This window comes from Phoxinus phoxinus, assembly GCF_949152265.1.
Source record: "Phoxinus phoxinus genome assembly, chromosome: 12".
Classification (NCBI taxonomy): Eukaryota; Metazoa; Chordata; class Actinopteri; order Cypriniformes; family Leuciscidae; genus Phoxinus; species Phoxinus phoxinus.
The window spans coordinates 12,612,962-12,631,938 of NC_136887.1; the positions used below are offsets into that span (position 1 = coordinate 12,612,962).

The 18,977-nt window shown below is 41.4% G+C and overlaps 1 protein-coding gene and 1 long non-coding RNA gene across 3 annotated transcripts; both read right to left on the bottom strand.

Annotated features, from left to right (window-relative positions):
• Positions 1-13: 13 nt before the first annotated feature.
• On the bottom strand, positions 14-6,912 carry LOC307008749 (uncharacterized protein). Of its 2 annotated transcripts, XM_079631865.1 has the most exons (4): positions 6,099-6,912; positions 5,155-5,214; positions 3,147-3,249; positions 250-1,174 (listed from the first exon to the last, which is right to left on the bottom strand). In XM_079631865.1, the coding sequence occupies exons 1-4, from the start codon at positions 6,309-6,311 to the stop codon at positions 819-821; spliced, it is 732 nt and encodes a 243-aa protein (XP_079487991.1). In that variant the 5' UTR covers positions 6,312-6,912; the 3' UTR covers positions 250-818. The 2 variants fall into 2 exon arrangements, with proteins under 2 accessions (XP_079487992.1, XP_079487991.1); XM_079631866.1 differs by lacking the exon at positions 5,155-5,214 and having other exon boundaries at positions 14-1,174.
• A 942-nt stretch (positions 6,913-7,854) lies between these two features.
• LOC307008364 lies at positions 7,855-8,658 on the bottom strand. The gene is made up of 2 exons (XR_013799796.1): positions 8,607-8,658; positions 7,855-8,113 (listed from the first exon to the last, which is right to left on the bottom strand). It is a non-coding gene; the product is annotated as an uncharacterized lncRNA (long non-coding RNA).
• Between the last annotated feature and the right edge of the window lie 10,319 nt (positions 8,659-18,977).

Consider the following 18,977-nt stretch of genomic DNA (forward strand, 5'->3'; position numbering starts at 1 on the left):
TCCAAGATTATGTCTAGCAGCATTTGTCCATTTATACTATACACTGTAAACAATTATACGACCAATAAGTTATGAAAACATATGTTTTTACATTGCTCATCAAAATAAGCAATTTTCAACTTTTTTATGTTATACAAGGTTCAACTCGTTTTTTAAGTCAGTTTAATCTAATTTAAACAGTGTATATTTAATGAAATTAATAAATTGTAAGCATATGCATTCAAAAAAAATTGAGGCTGCTAAACTTTTGCATATGGGAATAAGTCGACCATAGCCAACCTACAGCCTTAGGCAAATTAGCCAGATTTATTCAGGCATGATAATTATGCATATATCTATACAGTTTATCCATATTGTGACAAATAAGGCCAGAGTACATTCAAATGTAGGCTATAGTCCAGTCAGACATTGTCGACAATGTATGATCATCATATATGTGTTTCTCTAATCGGTGTGACTGTGTCTTCATTGTGTTGATTTCGTATTGTTACTGTCGTTGTACAGTTGAACTGAACATGAATATGTTCATGCAGTGACAGTCATAAAGCAACAGGCAACATTGAAGGATAGCTTTAATTATACCACATGAAATTCACAGAGGCTGTCTGATGGAGTTTTGTCTTCTTGCTTTACAGAGAAAATAAAGCAATTCCTTTTCTGGTCCAGTGAATTATGCACTATATTCAAATCAGGATAAATCAGACATAAATACTCCTAAGGCTGCTTCAAGTTACATAAAACACTCAGAATGTCATTCCTAATTCCTCATCCTTCTGTTATCACGAGTCCGTATCCGTATACATGTTTTGAGATGCTCATCACTCTCTTTTCTTCTTTTCCATGCCTTTGACTCGACCCTCCAGACTGCAGATTCGGGTTTCCAGACTCCCTCCTCCTCCTCCGCTGCTCATAGCGACTCCAAACACAGCGCAGACGAGCACTAGTAAGGTGAGTCTCATTGTGGTGACCTCAGGGGAGGCGACGGGGTCACTGACGATCCGCACAAACAGCGACAGCACTACAACCACTTTAATCAGCCAAAACACTCTCCGCACGAGCCCCACGGTGACCCGCAGCAGGAAGGACAGCAGCCAGTAACCAATCAGAGCCAGCACAGCACACTTGGTCACAGCAGACACTCCCTCGGCGGTGAAATTAGGGATAGATATTGTCTCTGAATAATACACACACAAAGAGGAAGAAAAAAAAGAGCACGTTAATTAATTGTGGCATTTTCTGAAGAAAATTAGTGTGATTTCTCAGCACTATGTACACAATATAACACAATATAACTGCAGTGTGGGCTGATAATAAAATGACAGAATGTTTTGTACTCTGCCATTTTAATTGCTTGAATTCTGGATTCTGATTGGCTCTAAATGTGTTTAGTCAACTGGAGAAAAAAATGTATCTGAAAGTGATTCCAACGATATCGTTTCTCTATGTCGTTATCGTTATACTTCTGTGGAATTTACGATTCTCATAGAATTAAGCCGATTATTCAAATTTTAGTTGCAGGGCTTGACATTGAAAGTTTTAGTGGTTTTCCAAAGTTTCACTAGCCACAATTTTGACATTGATGCCATGGGGAAAAACTGCCATATACATATTTTTAGTATTATCTCATAACTTGGCAGCAGGTTTATTAGGCTGCTGTCACTTTAAGACCTGACGCACTGATCCATTATACCAGTGGTTCCCAACCTTTTTTTGTCTGAGACCCCCTTTTCCCCAAGAAAATATTTTAGGGCCCCCCCACATTTAATGATATTATCGCTCTTGTAAGCTTGCAGCAAGGATGACAAAATATGTTGTTTTCAAACAAACGGTATGTTTAATATAACCAGATATTTTTATGCACAAATACTAGCCTATAATATTGAAAATACAATAACAAAAACATCAGTAGGCCCATTGTAATTTAAAAACATAAGCCTAGGAGTAGCCTATAAATTGGCCCTATTTGAAATGCAATAACAAAAATATTCACACTGGTGTGTAGGTAAAAAAAAAAGAATATAGGCTATTACTAAATGACTGTCTGGGGCCTCAATACTTGCATGTTATTTGTGAGGCTTTATCAGTGTGAGGCTTTTGGCGCTATAGCGAGCGATAATAAACTTGCGTTTATTAACAGAATAATGCGTCTTTCGGAAGAACATTGTAGCCGGAACTACTTCTCTCTGTGTACGTCTCCTATGGTACGTCTATGACGAGTCACGCAGGCACTGGGCTACTCCGCAGCAGCAGCGATCTGAACCAGTGTAAAATAGTCCCAATGTAAACACTTATTATAGGAGTACCATAGTGGTTCAGGATAAGACAAAAACACGGATTGGAAAATGGATTCATGATGAACTCGCTCATTATATTAATTTTGTACATTTTGAACAAAAAAAAGTTAAGGACTTTTATTTAATGCTCATTGCTCAAAACTTTTTAAAATATGACACGACCCCCCACGGAGCTCGCTGAGGCCCCCTTGTGGGCCGCGACCCCCCTGTTGGGAACAGATGCATTATACAGTTACACATGCATTTTCTTTCTCAACTGTTTACATTCACTTAAAACATATTGACTGTGTTTACTTGAATACTCGCCAAGACCGGCATTTTGAATTTAGAACCGAGAGGCGGCTTTATCTGCCTACACTTTTGGGTGTGAGCACAAAATCTGCATTAATGAGTATAATTCAGCGCAATCCCACTCCGAAATTGAAACCCTGTAACAACAACAATATTCACCCGGAGCAACTGGAACAAGTGAGGGTTTGTGTGTAACTCACTGTTGGATAGAAAGAGCAGCTGGGATCGTATAGTCTATCTATTCTGCAGAAAGTCAGCATTGGAAGCGTATTTGAAATATTTCAGAATCGATATAACGAAAAATCTATATTTTTGACAACACTAGGGTACGTTACACCACAACGAACGATATGCTTAAAACTTTTGTCATTCCACAGATACAAAGTGACAGTCATTTGTATTAGCATTACGATAGCCTAAGCTACAATGTAACAGCTCAAGCTTGCCAGATGATAGAAACGCTTCATGTGGCTTATATTATAATGATAATTACACACTGAATTACATTTATCTTTGATGTTATGCAAGTTACATAGACCCTGCGAGATGACCTTTACTCACCGTTCACTCCCGTAGCTCTGAGTATCTCAGACACATACACAGCAATGACGTTCAGTCCACTGGCAGCTCCTTCAGCAACAAACTTCAGCAACATTTCCACAAACTGAATGAAACATTAAGGAAAAGAATAGCGGTTAGGTTCCAGCACGTGTCTAGGTAGTGAGCATTGAGGGCGGTCTATATCTGAACTCGACTCACAGATCACTGTTGATCATTAACTAACACTCTGACACAATGCACGTGTGATTCAATTAAAGGAGTGTTTTGGGTTCAATACAAATTCCACAGACAGCATATGTGACATACGTTTGACTACGGAAAATATTTTTAACTTTAAAAACTTTCAACCCAATTTTGGGGCAAATATGGACAAACCAAATGTTGGGTTAAAATTTTAATTAAAAAATTTAACCCAACGGCTGGGTTTGTCCATATTTGACCAAAAATTGGGATGAAACAAACCAGCATTTTTTAGAGTGGTATGTCTATAGGGCAAAACGTTGCATCGGGGGTTAAAGTACATGTATAATATATATATATAAAGATATAATATATATAAAGATGCATAATATAAAGTGCGAACGAGTTGTTTTAAGTCATTGAATGTACGAATTGGACTTTTGATGTATTTTTTAAATAAATTAACATATCCGGACAAACAGTGTCATGTCATAATACAGTATTTGGCTCTGTGTTAATTATATGTTAAGCTGGTAAATCATAGTTCCACTGTTGCTTTTGCATTTACAAAGTAGTAAAGCTTTTATTTAGTCAATATCAAATGAAGAATTTCGCTTATTGTTGGGCATATGCATTTCATGGTAATATTAGTCAGGTTTAATGTTCGATTATGAGGGCATTTTTGTATAAACCAATGTATTGAAGCTTGTTTCCGCCACGGAGTAAAACTATTTCAAAGATAATTGGAACTTTTTGATCTCACAATTCTGACTTTTTTGCGAGTTATAACGTCAGAATTGCGAGATATAAACTCGGAGAACCTTTTTTATTCTTTATTTAGTGGTGGAAACAAGCCTCCATGCAAATGTGATATTGTGTTGATTGTCACATGATGTTCAATGTAAAATCTGGGTTGAGAACACGCGATTTAAGGCTGGAATACACTTACACGACTTTTAAATCTGAAGACTGCCTTTGGTTTTTAGTTTCTAATTCTGGCATCAACTCCTTCAGACTGTAAATCTGGGAAAAGTCGAGTAGTGTATTCCAGCCTCACGGCTCAAATAACACATTATTGTAAAGAGGAATCAAAGTGATTTGATATGTGAGCTGCACATTTCGAGTTTAAAGCTTCCAGAACGTTATTTTCCACTGTAAGTGCATAAACCATGATTTTTGCTTGTTTTTACGAGGCTCACTTGTACTGAACCCAAAACATTATTTTAAGTGGTGATAAGATAACCCATCAGCTGACTGAGATTAAACAAAGAAAGCAAACTAGCAGGTTTGGAATCTAGCTTGAAAAGGCTAAGGAGGAGGGCTAATCTTTAATAGTATTTGTACGAGAAGAAAACACACACGTGAGTGTGTGTGTGTGTGTGTGTGTGTGTGTGTGTGTGTGTGTGTGTGTGTGTGTGTGTGTGTGTAAAGCTGCCACAGTGACAGCTGGGCATCCTGCTTAACTCACTCACTCACTCACACACATGCGTGGCTATCACACATACATTACTTGTGATCAAATACACTCCTCTCTGGCATATTGGTCACCTCATTTGGTGAAGGACGAACACAAACAAACGTATACACACAGAGAGAGAGTGTGTGTTTGACTTTATATGGGAAAATAATCATTGAGCAAAGTAGCATTGTTTGGCATTCTGGGCGTGAGCCACCAAGCACTTGCGCACCTGTTCTGGCATTTTTTCTTCTCCGTGGCAGTTGTCGCTTTCACACACACAGTAACACAAGGATGAGCAGTGCACGTGTGAAAGCAAGTGAACAAATCAGTCCGTGGGACACGAGGTCTGACACTTTTACTTGTTCTTACCATTGCAACAGAATAGATGTTCTCTGGGCCAAACACTGAGTCAAGGTACAACACAGCATTCTGGGTCAAAGAGAGGTGGGTGAGGGGGACACAAGCAGAGGAAATTAGGCCAAAGGATGAGTGGAGGAGAGGAAGGGGTTAAAGAAGGATTAACAAGAAGAGGGATGGCATGAGAGAGAGAGAAAAGTAGGGAGAGAACCGTGAATACCACAAACCAAAAGTATAAGCATTCATTAGTGAAGGTTCAGTTACAAGGTAACCAGAATTCAGTAACCCAGCTAACAGAAATGTTCTAAGAATGTTTTGTTAGTGTTTATAATATGTTTAGAAAACGTTCTGTTTTAATGTTCTGAAAATGTTTTTTCTTGGTGATGTGAACCCTAGGAAACATTCCATTTTATCATTTTGCAAACATTATGGAAAACTTTTGAATATTTATTTTAACCTTCCATGAATAAATAGCCTAATGTTTTTGTGCAAACGTTCTGAGAATTTAAAAGAGCAGATCACTTATATTCAGATATCCAGAATGTTTTATTAACGTTACTGGAACTGGAAGAACGCTTGGTCATGATTTTGAGAGAACTTTGCCAGAACGTTAGCAAAAGTTCTGAGAACATTCCCTGTTAGATGTGAAGACAAATGTTTAACAACCATATATGTGTTTCTCAGGTGTTTCTCCTTAGGCAAAAACCTGTGTAATATGTGTCTCCAGTGTGAACTAAAATATTTCAAATTTTCTCAATATCCAGCAAACGTTACATTTGTATCTATTTTCAGAAGAAACGTTTGAAACAAAAGTTCAATGAAACAGTTTAATGTAAGAGCAACGTATAGCCACTATGCAATATGTTGAATGGTTAAATGAGTGACATTTTTCCGTAGAATAAATAGCCTTACATCATCTCACAAATATCAAAACAACAAACTATATATTTTTTTACCTCAACACAAATCTCAATCACATGGGTGCCAACAATGGACTCCACGTATCTTCTCAAGCCGTCCAGAGGTTCCAGAATAACGGACCCAAAATCATAAGAGCCTGGATTGAACTCTTCAGCAAACCCATGACATAAGACTGAACGAACCAGGACCAAGAACCCAAAGTACAGCAGCTTTTCCGAACTTCTCGAGGCAACGTTGTGAACAGACATCCTTATGCCGGACGAGCACACGACTTCTGATAGTTGAGAGAAGAAACACACAAAAAACGATGTGCACTAGCTCGATAGGTTTGTCCAGTGTTCTTCTTTTTTCTTTTTTTACATGGAAAAAGTCAATGAATAAAAAAAAATATCTACTGGTAACGTTAGTTGCTTCAGACAAAACTATTTCATGGCTGAGCACATTCAGTCGCCTCAAGAAGTCCGCGGGCACGCGCTTGACAAGGGCACTTAAAAATAGCGTCTAGATGACTGTATATGGTATCGAACAACAAAGCGTTAAGACAAAGATAAAATAAGATGCAACTGAATTTTGAAACTGTCTAAAACAAAAAAACGAGGGTTTTTAACCTCTAAAGTGCAAAAGTCAAATTTCTTAAGAGAACGAAACGTTTCATTGAGCGAGTATCCAGTATGAATCCAGTATTTGAGGATCTGTTTAAATGTTAAAGTGTTTGAACAGCTCGTCGTGCACGGTGGGGTAAAGTTTGAACACTATTGTTGGACTACAGACATGTTAATACGGTTATGCCTCCGCCTCCTGCATTCCTGTGCCATGCAGAGAAACACCGTGTTGCCACTTCAAGCGAGCGACGCGACCAGTAGCACCTCAATGCAGTACATAAGATCCAAGGGGCGGAGTTGGATCCAGATCCAAGGGGCGGAGTTAGATCCAGATCCGATGGGCGGAGTTGGATCCAGATCAGAGGGGCGGAGTTGGATTTCCTCCCACTGCATTCTGATTGGTCAACAGGTTCCTAGCGTTTCTCACAGGTTCGCGTTTAAAGTCTGTGTAGAGAGAATGGTGTCGTCTAATTTAAGAACCTAATTTAATAACAAATGATCGTTGCGACGGAAGCGAATCAATCAAAACTAACTTTAGCTGGAAAATAATTGTATTAAAGAACCAAAACCATCTCCATTTCCTTAAATTATAAGTTTATCTCTGTAAAGCTGCTTTGAAACAACACTGTTAAAAGCGCTATATAAATTAAGATGATTTGACTTTTGACAGAAAAACAAACTTGCTGAAAACAAATCTTATTTAATGAAGTTTAAAAAGTTACAAACATTGTAACATTTGCAGTTTTTTTTCATTTGGAAAAGGCGTTAAATTATAATCCAAAACAAAAAGATTGATTAAAAATTCTTACATTTCATCTTCCCTGAAAAGCATGTAGTTCCTTGTTACATGCAAGAATAAATATCTCTTAAAAAGAAATGTATTATTTGATTGGCTGATCTTTTACCCCTCTCAGTAGTCCACATGCACTTTGATTTCAAATATTAAATCAAATATTATAATATTAATAAGTAGGCGCGTCTACTTTTGAGTAATATTAAATCAAGTTTAAATTCATGTAGAAAATATGTGTGCTTTTCCACTGATTATGCAACTGTAAGTGACTAAATTATAGCAGCACTAATTTTAAACTTATAAATGACTTCACAAGGGAATCTGACTTAATTTACATAACATATGAGCATCTCACTTACATAAATGCATGAACAATTCATTACCAGCACAATTAAATAGGGAAAAAAAAACAAGTTTATTAACACACTAGGTAAAACAGACATTTTGAAAACAGTAGGGAAACTTTGAAGGCAAAACATAAGGAAACTACATTGGGAGCACACGCAGAAATGACACAAACATTACAGGGAAACCACCGGACATTCACAATTAACTATTCATCCTTTCAGGTCAGCACAGATCTGGCAGAAGTCTGGGTGGGTGTCTTCACATATTATTTTAAAAAGTTCCCCCTTTCTTCCTCGACCTCCATATCCTGTGGGTTAGCAAAGAAAGCAAATATTTAAATGTTCATTATTTTTTTAAATGTTTTAATTCATCATTGAAAGTAAAACACTCCATGGCAACAACTAACAATGCATACCTGGAGTGCAGTGTTTGCCTAACCTGTCTAGTGGGTAGCGTGGCTAACCTGGCTAACTAGATAGCTACCTGACAGACAACACCACATGTTAGCTTATCCTAGCTATAAACATATGAACATACCAACAGTATTATCCAAAGCTAATTAGTTTAGCTAAATAGATAGGCCACCTCTACACGTGCGTGCTAACGTTAACGCTACAAACGACCTAACTTACCATTAATGGATGCCAGTTTAGCGGACTAGTTAAACATGTCTTGGTGTTATCAAAAAGTATGGACACTGTCAAAACTTTAACATATATTTAAGTGTGATCATTACTTAAAGATGCACACTAAATTATTAATCTATCTCGACTATATTAGTAATCAAAATGTAGACTTACATTGATGAGAGCAAACAATGGTGATCACCGATATGCTGGTTCATCTGGTGGTGGGGCATGGGGCGTGGGGGCGAAGTATATATAGTGGGAGGAGTTGGATCTGGATCCAACTCCTCCCAGTGGATTTCATGTTCTGCAGTGAGGACCTTCTCGACGCGACAGTAACGCTCGCGAGGTGTTGCCGCCCGAGGTGCGTGAAGATCTGCACGCTCACGCTGGGACATGTGCTTTTTAAATAAATACAGGATTATTATGGAGTACCAAATATGAAAATAGAAAAATTAGAAAATAAAATGTGCATAAATTATACAAACTGACAATGAGTTGCTAATGTACATTCCTGCTGTGCAGGTTCATGTCCCATCATATTATATAAATATATTGAATAGCATAGGCTATAATTACACTAACAATTATTAGGCCTTTGTATGTAGCCTATTTTTTCTTAACCTTAGGGAAAAAAAACTTTATTTTAATGTCCTTGTTACATATAGGCTACTTGCTAGGTATAACAGTAAATTATGCATAATTACAAGCAACTAACCAAACCCAACTCAGCTGTATAATTACACCGCAAGGGCACCTTAAAATAAATTGTAACCATACACTTTCTAATAAACTTATTAATATACTAAACCATTCTCAATTTAAAAATAACATTTTTTTTTTAGTATCAGCAAAATACATATTAGTGACAACTTTGGTTACACTTTATTTTAAGGTGACACAGTTTCATTGTACTTACTATAAGTACTAAGTAATATTAACTACATGTACTTATTATAGAGTTACGGTTTAGTGTTAGTTGTAATTATGCATAATTTACTGTTATCACTAAAGTAGATGTAGTAGTAACGTGTAACTACTTCACCTCAAAACAAAGTGTTACCATAACTTTAATAAGAAAGCATAAAGACATTGTCAATACATTTCAATATTTTAATGGATTTCAATGAAGCAGTTGCACAACCATCACTATAAGCAGTCATAACAGACTGCAATGAAATATTCACAAAAGAATCGTGTTGGATTAACTTTGTAAATTGAACAACTGAATTTACTTGAATGATTTGAGAGTGTATTGAACAGAGAGAGGGAGAGGGAGAGGGACGGCTTGAGAAGATGTGTGGATTAATTTACGAAGTTAATCCAACACGATTCTTTTCAACCACTTTACTTAATCCATTTGAGTCCATTGAGTACAAAAATGAAGTTGTGTTAAAATAGCATTATAGTAACTATAGGAACAGGATTTCCCCTTCCCATCATGCATTGCACTGGGCTGGATAGGGGGTGTAAATTTGAAATAAAATGTTATTTTAAGTGCTTTTTCATCAAGATAAAAAATTGGTGACTTATTTAAGAGTTTCTGATATGTTTTGGAGGTTACTATTGCGGTGAAGTGTAGACCATGTTGGGTTAATGACATGCTAACAACAATTAAAGTGGTTTTAATAATAATAAAAAACAACTACTTTGGGCATGCATTGGACGTAACAAAACCGTCTTCTAGCAAATGCCTAACATTAAGAGTCTTTATACAGAGTAAAGCTTTTGTAAAAGGTTATCTTATTAGATAACATTTGTAAAGGTTGTAAAAATTGTTGAACACAATCACTAAATAAACGAATCAATTAAACAATTGGATTATTTGTTTTAATTTTTGTTTGATATTAATTTTAGGATAATTGAACTTAATAGTTTGGACAAAATTAAGAAATGTTAACCTGATTCAACTAATGGCATTTAATTAACCTTATGTAGTAAACGTAAGTTTGCTGAAATAAACAATGTTAATTAAATGCAACATAACCCAGTTACGTGGAACCTGTTGACATAAAAAGTTAAGTAAATCCAACATATATTTTTGATTTTCCAACAAAATTTTGATTAAACATTACAAGGTCAAAAACATATGCATGTGCGAACAATTGTTCACAATAGATCCATAACACATTTAGCAAGTAGATAGGGTGGAATTTCTTTTGTGCATACTTTAAGTTAACAATAACCAAAGATTAAATGTTGAAGTCCAGTCCCTGAAGCGTTTATTAAATTGTCTAGAGTAAAATTAAAATGCAATGTACCGATTGTATATAACCCTACACATTGACTTTTAAACAGTAATCTACAAATTTCTGAATAAACCATTATTACGTCTGTAACATACATAGGCTTTTCTTTGAGGCGGTTAAACAAATAAACATAGCAAGAAACACTGAGATAATTAAAAAATGCCATAGAGTAGAGTTTGACTGGGGTATAATAATATAATGTAACCGTGTCTCAAGTGAAGATGATGGTTTAAACCGTCATTTTATTAAATCAAGCCAATTCATGTGAATGTTGTTGTATATGAACAAAGAGAAGACGAGAACACCTAGGGCCCTATCTTGCACCCAGCGCAATTGACTTTGTACACCGACGCATGTATCATTCCTATTTTGCACCCGCGCAAAGCGGACTTTTCCCTCCACAGACACACGTCGGTTAACTAAGAAACTTGCGCTCCCCGGGGCGGTTCAGCACAAAGAGGAGGCGTGTTCCGGCGCAAACGCTCCCTGGTGCTATTTTGGAGTTTAAAAAAACAATTCCGCCACTGACCAGAAAAATAGTCTAAAGACAGTGGCGCGTTGCGCGATAGTCATATGCTATTTTAAGGGCGCATGCTTGGCCATTGTGTAGCGTGTGAACAACGCGCATACACTTTGATTCTCTAATCTAAACGGACGCAGCAGTTTTCATTTTTGCAAATCGTACATTATTACAAGGAAAAATATTAACACACGAGGGAAATCATTGTTTTGTCCATGAAGATGTGAAAAAATAGGCATAAATCTAGCTTACACATTTACCCAAATTATTATACGCCTGTTTAACCGAAGCTTATTTGGGTGGGTTTCTCCCATCATCCAAATACAATGTCACTTCTCTGTGTTTTACGGCCCTGACGAGAACGTCGGTCTCCTCGGCTGTGAACCGCTCCTGGCGTGCGCCTGGCAAATCCGCTGTTATAATAGCAATCCTCCATGGAACAAGCGCGCCGGCTCTTAAAGGGAATGTGAGAGGACGCTCTGATTGGTTTATTTCACGTTACACCCAAACCACACCTATGAATAATGAAGCTACTTCAGACCAACCCCTTTTAGATTTGTGCCGGGCGCAAGAGGCATTTATCCCGCCGGGAAAATCGCAACAGCGCCCAAGACCCGCCCACAGTTACTTGCGCTTTGCGCTTTGACACTTGCGTTTCAGATCGTTAAAATAGTGCCCCTAGAGTGCATTACTGATAACTGAAAACAGATATCCAGGGGGAAAGTGTAAAGAAAACACCCCACAAACATTACAATCACACCCGACAATACAATAAGAATGGCGATGTTAAAAATGAAAACGGTTTCAAAACAGTTTGGTTTAGAAAAATTAGAACAAAATCAAAGAAACATATCTTAATTTTTCACAATTGTTAATATTTGGGAGATTGAGCTATGTTCAACAGTTTGGTATTCACTGAAACATTTTTTTGTTTTGTTTTTTTGTTTTTATCTTAAAGAAGCACAAATTGTGAAGACAAACATGACAAATAGTGTGTCTGTGGCACCTTGACTTGTAATGTGTAACTAATCGATAGGTTTGTCTTAAGTGTAACAGTCGTACATGTATATGTAACAGAAAAACATCGCTGCGCACTTTGCATGTTGAGGTAGGGCCTATTGTGTGACTTGTGACCGCTTCGTAGACAGACCTAAAATAATATCACAGTTTAAATGTTTTAATTTTTGTAATTTTCTTATGCTGTATTTGTTCATTAATTCCTATATGAACATGTTTGACAGTGCTCAAAGAGTATTCTTCGTCTAAAAACTGTACAAAGAAACAAGATAAAAATGGTGTCATCTGCTAGTGGGGAAAAAATTATAATTTACAATCATGGTTACAAACTTTTACAATAGATCGGAAGAGAGGGTTTCTGTATCATGTATTCAGTACAGCTGAATGGCTTTTTTCCTGTACACCGTTCACACTTTTGTAGTAAATTGTGCATGCGTGATTGTTGCGATTATGCTTGAATTTTACCCATAGCCTTTACAAGGGACAGGTAACGTTAGTCCTCAAATGTGTTCTCTTTCATAGGTTCACTCAACGCTGCGGATAGCGCAGTGGGATATCCTCTGGATGTGCCGATTGCCTGAAGCCCTATAGAATCACGCCAATTCATTGGCTGATGGCGCTCGTGCAAACTGGCTCCACCCCGACGCTCTTACGTTGTAGCATGACAAACGCCCGCGCCCCATCTTCTCCTCAGATTTCTCTGCCTTCACGAAGCGGTCACTTCTTGCCCTTCGTTCGGTTTTTCTGAGCCCAAAATTCGAATTTCAACTACAGCTTTCGTCTCGACACTTCAGCGACTGGTATAAGTGGAACATCCTTTCTCCTTACAGTGAAGTGTCATGGATTATCGACGCTGCTCCCCACCATGCGTTCGTTTTATTTCGAACGACGACCCTCACAGTAAGTGTGTTAAATGTATGGGTTTTTCGCATGCGCGTGAGGCTGTATTAGGATTGTCAAAATGCAAATTTTGTGACAATCTCCTTCTCAAAACCCTCCGAGAAGGAGTCATTCGTTCCCCCCCGTCACGCTCCAGAGACTGCTGAGGCCTCTCGTGGATCCGCGACCTGGGGCTTGAATGTTGAGCTCGAGGATATTGAGTACGAGCAGACGGGCCTCGCCCTTTCTCTCCCTCCCTCTCCCGAGCACGCACGTGGCACGGTCGAATTCGCGCATGATTATTTATGCCCCAGCCCAGGAGCCCGCGAATCGGTTTCTTTCGGACTGGATGACGTGATTTACACTGCAGCTTCCGACTCCGAGGATTTCGGGCCTGCTTTGACTGATGACGTTATCCAAACGCCTAGCGGCCATAGCACGCGGCCTACTCCGGCCTACACGGAGCTTATTGACGTGCTGTCGCGCGCTACGGAGAAGCTCTCTATAGACTGGCCTGATGAGCCCCGCGAGTCTAAATCATCCAAACTCGACGAGAGGTTCCTGAGTGGCCTAATTCTAATTCCTAATTCTAGGCCAGAGCGAAGAAAGCTGCCCTTTTTCAGTGATCTGCATCATGAGATCTCCAGATCCTGGAAGCAGCCTTTCTCCGCACGCCTAACTAATGCGGCAGCCGCTGACTTCACCAAACTCGTTGGTTTTGTGGAGCAGGGCTATTCCGCTATTCCAGCGGTCGAGGACACGCTGGCTAACCACCTTGCCCCGTCGTCTGCACTATCCTGGAAGCCGCGTCCCCTCCTTCCTTCCAAAGCTTTTAGAAGTCTTACATGGCGGCTGGTCAGGCAGGCATGGCCCTGCATACCATGGCCATCCTTCAAGCCTACCAAGCGGACGTCTTGAAGGACATGGATGAAGGAGATGGACTGACGCCCGAAGCTGTCAAAGAGCTTCGCAAAGCCACAGATCTGGCCCTAAGAGCCACCAAACGCACTGCTCGGGCTGTGGCTTACTCTATGGCGGGCTCGGTTGCCGCAGAGCGCCACCTCTGGTTAAATCTTACGGAGATCCGAGACGGATAAGAGTTTTCTCCTGGACGCCCCTATTTCCCACTCCGGTCTTGTCGGGGAAGCAGTCAACACGGTGGTTGAGAAGTTCCGTGCTGCCAAGTCTCAGTCGGCCGCATTCAGGCAGTTTATGCCTAGGAGGGTTAGAGAGCCAAGAGACTCCAACCCTCCCCCTTCTCATACCCGAGAACGTTCTGCTCATAGGGCGGAGTTCCCTACTAGAAGGAGTGACCCGACTCATCCCCCACCAACTACGGTCTGGGGAGCTCGCGGTCGTCCATTTCCCCGCCAGCGCCCTCACAAGCGCCTTCAGCTGCAGCGGTCCAACAAACCGGCCGCTCCAGCCTCCTCGAGCCGTTCCTGACCCGCAGGTCAGAAGAAGGAGAGCCTCACCAGATCTATGAGGTTGGGACAGACCGCACAAGCGTTTCTGCCCTCCTCCAACCGGCTCTCCTCCTGCAACCCTTTCACCTTCGCCACCCAGTGTGCTTCGAAGTGTAAGTCCTGTTTTAGTCTCTCCACCCAGTCCGAGGACGCGTCTTGCTTTCCCCCCTCGCTCCCGGTGCACGTTACACCCGCCAATCGCTTTCTCGGAGGCACAGTTTTTCTTCCTCTGGAGCAGGCAGACCCAGTTACTCCTATCCAGTCGGTGGTACCCCCCAGTACGTGTCAGGACACCAAGCGCTCTCCTCCACGGTCAACCACTCCGCCCCATGGGAATCAGCGCGACACCCTACCTCAGGTATATCCCTTGCACTGCAACACTCCTCTCCCTCTATCACATTTCTTTCTAGAATGGGAGCGTTTACCAGGGGTATCGCCTTGGATCCTTCGCACAGTTCGGCTCGGCTACACGCTTCAGTTTTGTCGCAACAGTGCCGCTCAGGCTTCTGTACTACAGCAGGAGATTTCATCCCTTCTGCTGAAGGGGGCGATAGAGGAGATTCCTTCGGGGGAAGTCGAACAGGGCTTCTACAGCCGTTACTTCCTGGTCCTGAAGAAGGGAGGCGGCCTGCGGCCGATACTAGATCTTCGCCGGTTGAATTTCTCTCTTTACAAAGGGAAATTCAAGATGTTGACGCTGAAGGCTATCATATCTCAAATCCGGCTGGGGGACTGGTTCGTGACAGTAGACCTCAAGGATGCTTATTTCCACATCCAGGTCGTACGGCGACACAGGAAGTATCTCAGGTTCGCCTTTGTAGAAAAGGTGTACCAGTACAGGGTCCTCCCCTTTGGCCTCGCTCTAGCGCCAAGGACATTCACAAAGTGTATGGATGCTGCTCTGGCCCCTCTGCGGCTCCAGGGCATCCGTATACTCAGCTACCTGGACGATTGGCTCCTTTTAGCCCTCTCCAGAGAGTTGGTGACTCACCACAGGGACATTGTACTCCGTCATATTCAGTCTCACGGTTTGATGTTAAATACGGAGAAGAGCGTTCTTACTCCAGCTCAGAGCACGGTTTTCTTGGGGGTACGCATGGACTCCGTTCTTATGCAGGCCTGTTTGGCTCCTGCACGGATTTCCAGTCTGGTGACATGTCTGACCCGCTTTGCGCTGGGCCATCATGTGTCCATGAGCACCTGCCGCAGGTCTTATGGGTCTTATGGCCGCGGCCTCCCCTGTGCTACCTCTAGGGGTGCTCCACATGAGATCTTTTCTGTGGTGGATGAAGCTGTCAGGGGTTCGGCCCACGGGGCCAGCCCTTCGCCTATTGAAGGTGTCGCGCAGTTGCTTTCGCGCCCTGTCGATCTGGCGGGACCCTCTCTTCCTTCATAAAGGGGTCGGTATGGGTGCGGTATTCTGACGCCAGATGGTTACGACAGATGCCTCTCTGACCGGCTGGGGAGCGGTTTTCGAGGGCAGACCAGCGTGTGGGGTTTGGACTGGCGAGACCCTCTCGTGGCACATAAACAGTTTGGAACTGAGGGCTGTCTTCCTGGCTCTTTGCCACTTTCTCCCTTTCCTCGAAGGACACAATGTCATTGTCAGAACAGACAATATGGCGGTAGTGTCCCATGTGAACAGGCAGGGGGGTTCACGATCGCGCACCCTAAACAGGCATGCGCGTCACCTTCTCCTGTGGTCCCAGGGCAAGTTTCTCTCTCTAAGAGCAGTTCATGTCCCAGGGATTCTGAACCTCGCAGCAGATTTCCTGTCGAGGCAGAAGTTCAGGTCGGGGGAATGGATGTTGAACCGCCAGACGGTGGCCCTGATCTGGGAGATGTTCGGGAAAGCGGAAGTGGACCTCTTTGCATCTCAGGAGTCGTCCCAATGCCTGCTTTGGTTCTCCCTGAGCCCTCCAGCTCCGTTTGGGATAGATGCATTCGCCCACCCATGGCCGATGCAGAAACTCTATGCCTTCCCGCCCATCAAGCTGATCCAGGCGGTTCTGTCCAGAGTGAGGGAGAGCGGAGTCCACCTCCTCCTGGTAGCCCCATTCTGGCCTTCCCAGCCATGGATTTCGTAGCTGATCCCTCTGTTGGAATCCTCCCCCTGGGAGATCCCGGTCAGGGAGGACCTACTTTCCCAGCTTCAGGGCAGGATATTCAGGGCCCGACATTTGGAAGCTGTACGTTTGGCCTATCAGAGGCCGTTAGCTTTTAGCTTTGATCTTCCAACCGACGTTCAAGAGACCATCGCGAGTGCTAGAGCCCCTTCGACGAGGAGGCTGAATTCCTCCAAGTGGAGAGTATTCGAGGCATGGTGCTTAGCACATGATAGGAACCCAGTTAGCTGCCCAGTAGGCTCAGTGCTGGAATTCCTGCAGGAAAAATTTGCTTCCGGAACGGCTGCTTCCACTCTCCGAGTATACGTCGCAGCTATTTCCGCTCATAGAGAATCGGACGAGATTCCCCTGGGTAAACTGAGGTTAGTTTCGCCCTTTATGCGTGGGGTTAGGCGCCTAAAACCGGCTCGCTCCCCTAGAATTCCCTCGTGGGACTTGTCAATCGTCCTGGAGGGTCCTGAAGGTTGCTCTTTTGTTGGCTTTGTCTTCACTAAAGTGGATAGGGGATTTACAGGCTCTCTCTATTAGTGAGTCGTGCATGGACTTCGCTCCTGGCCTGGTCAAGGTTTCCTTGAGGCCGAGGTCAGGGTATGTACCCAAGGTTCTTTATACAGCGTTCCGCTCTCAGGTTAACCTTAACGCTTTCTTCCCTCCTCCTTTTGCCTTTGAGGAATAAAGGAAACTTAACTTGCTCTGCCCGGTCCGTTCTTTGAGGTTGTATGTAGATCGCTCAGGCGGTTGGAGGAAATCAAACCAGCTCTTGGTATGTTTTTGGTGCTGGCCGCCGCGGGCTTGCCGCATCAAAGCAGAGGATTTCCCATTGGGTTACTGACGCTATTTCGCTGGCTTACGAGGTGCGTGGTTTGCCTTCACCTCTCAGCATCAGAGCACATTCCACCAGAAGTGTGGCTTCCTCTCAAGCACTTTTTAGAGGGGCCCTCTTGGAAGACATTTGTGTGGCGGCAGGTTGGTCCTCTCCGCACACTTTCGTGAGATTTTATAATTTAGATCTTGACTTGACTCCAGGTTCCCAGGTTCTGTCAGCTTGAACCGATCATTATTATTATTTGGTCTTGTACCAGTTATGGAAAAAAAACTAGAATAATTATGTATTACACTTAATTTAGTTACCATGATTGACAAGATGTGATTTGATACCTTGTAGTATCCATTTTGTAAACACCAGTGACTCCCATTTACAGATAAACTTTATTCAAAGCTATTCATTTAGATGATATGCCAAATGTAACAATTTAGTCTCATCTACTTAATTATGGTTGAAGAATAACGATCTTTGGTCTTATGTCTGTCATTGGTGATGCTTTGTGTCATTGGTGTTACTGTATTTTCTGTCATGTTAAATAAATGTCACATTTGATTTGACATGATGATAATTTTACATCCATTTAATTCTGATGCAGTCAAACTTAAGATTTAAAGGATTGCATCACTAATTGATTTTAACTATTTTTTTTTCAAATATTTAAATTGTTATAGCAAATACATGGTAGCACAAACGAAACACAGGTGTCAAAATGGTAGGCCTACATGCAGTCTTTAAATAAATGTACAACATATACAAAATCATTAAGCTGTCATAGGCCTATGTGTATTCATAAAGTCAAAGGGTGTTCTATTATAATGTGTTCTAAGATTAAAGAAAAATAAGTTTAGAAAAATAAATCTGATCTCCAAAAGGTGTCAGAATTGATTTTTTTTTTTTTTCATGCTTTCTCCAAGAAAGACAGGATGGGGGGCCGATCCCCCAGGAAGGAAGGACGATTTAGCTTATAACAATCAATGGATAAGAGTAGGCTATATCAAATGTAACTTCCTGGCCATTTTGTTTTGACCCCTGACTTTTTCCTGAAGACACTGGTATAAACATCTAATTATATTGATCTTACAGCCTGGTCCGTGTGAAGTGTCAAAATGGTCACATCCAGACAGTAAGGCTTCAGATAAGGAGATTTTATGATAGGAGACAGTTGTGGTCTTTGAATGTAAAACACCAGGTGACCGGCCTATCTTTTAATTGCCTGATGTTTCCTGAAACAAACCGCAAATGCTAATACATAGCAACTACACCGAGAGGAAGGGGAGGGCCGGTGCGGTGCCAGTGCCATGATGGAAACAATCTTCATTTTCAATTTAGCAAACGGAGAGCCAACATCTCTTCTGCTCAGAAATTCAAGGATCTGTGATTTTAACCAGAGACAAAAAGACCTCCTAGTTTCACCGATGGTAAGTTCACTTCAACATGTTAAAAACTAACTTTAAAATATACT

Coding starts and splice junctions, on each gene's coding strand:
- LOC307008749 (XM_079631865.1), bottom strand. CDS start 6,311: ATGTCTGTTCACAACGTTGCCTCGAGAAGTTCGGAAAAGCTGCTGTAC. Junction 3,250..5,154: donor ACATCTATTCTGTTGCAATG/GTAAGAACAAGT, acceptor TGTTTCATTCAG/TTTGTGGAAATGTTGCTGAA. Junction 1,175..3,146: donor CAGAGCTACGGGAGTGAACG/GTGAGTAAAGGT, acceptor TGTATTATTCAG/AGACAATATCTATCCCTAAT.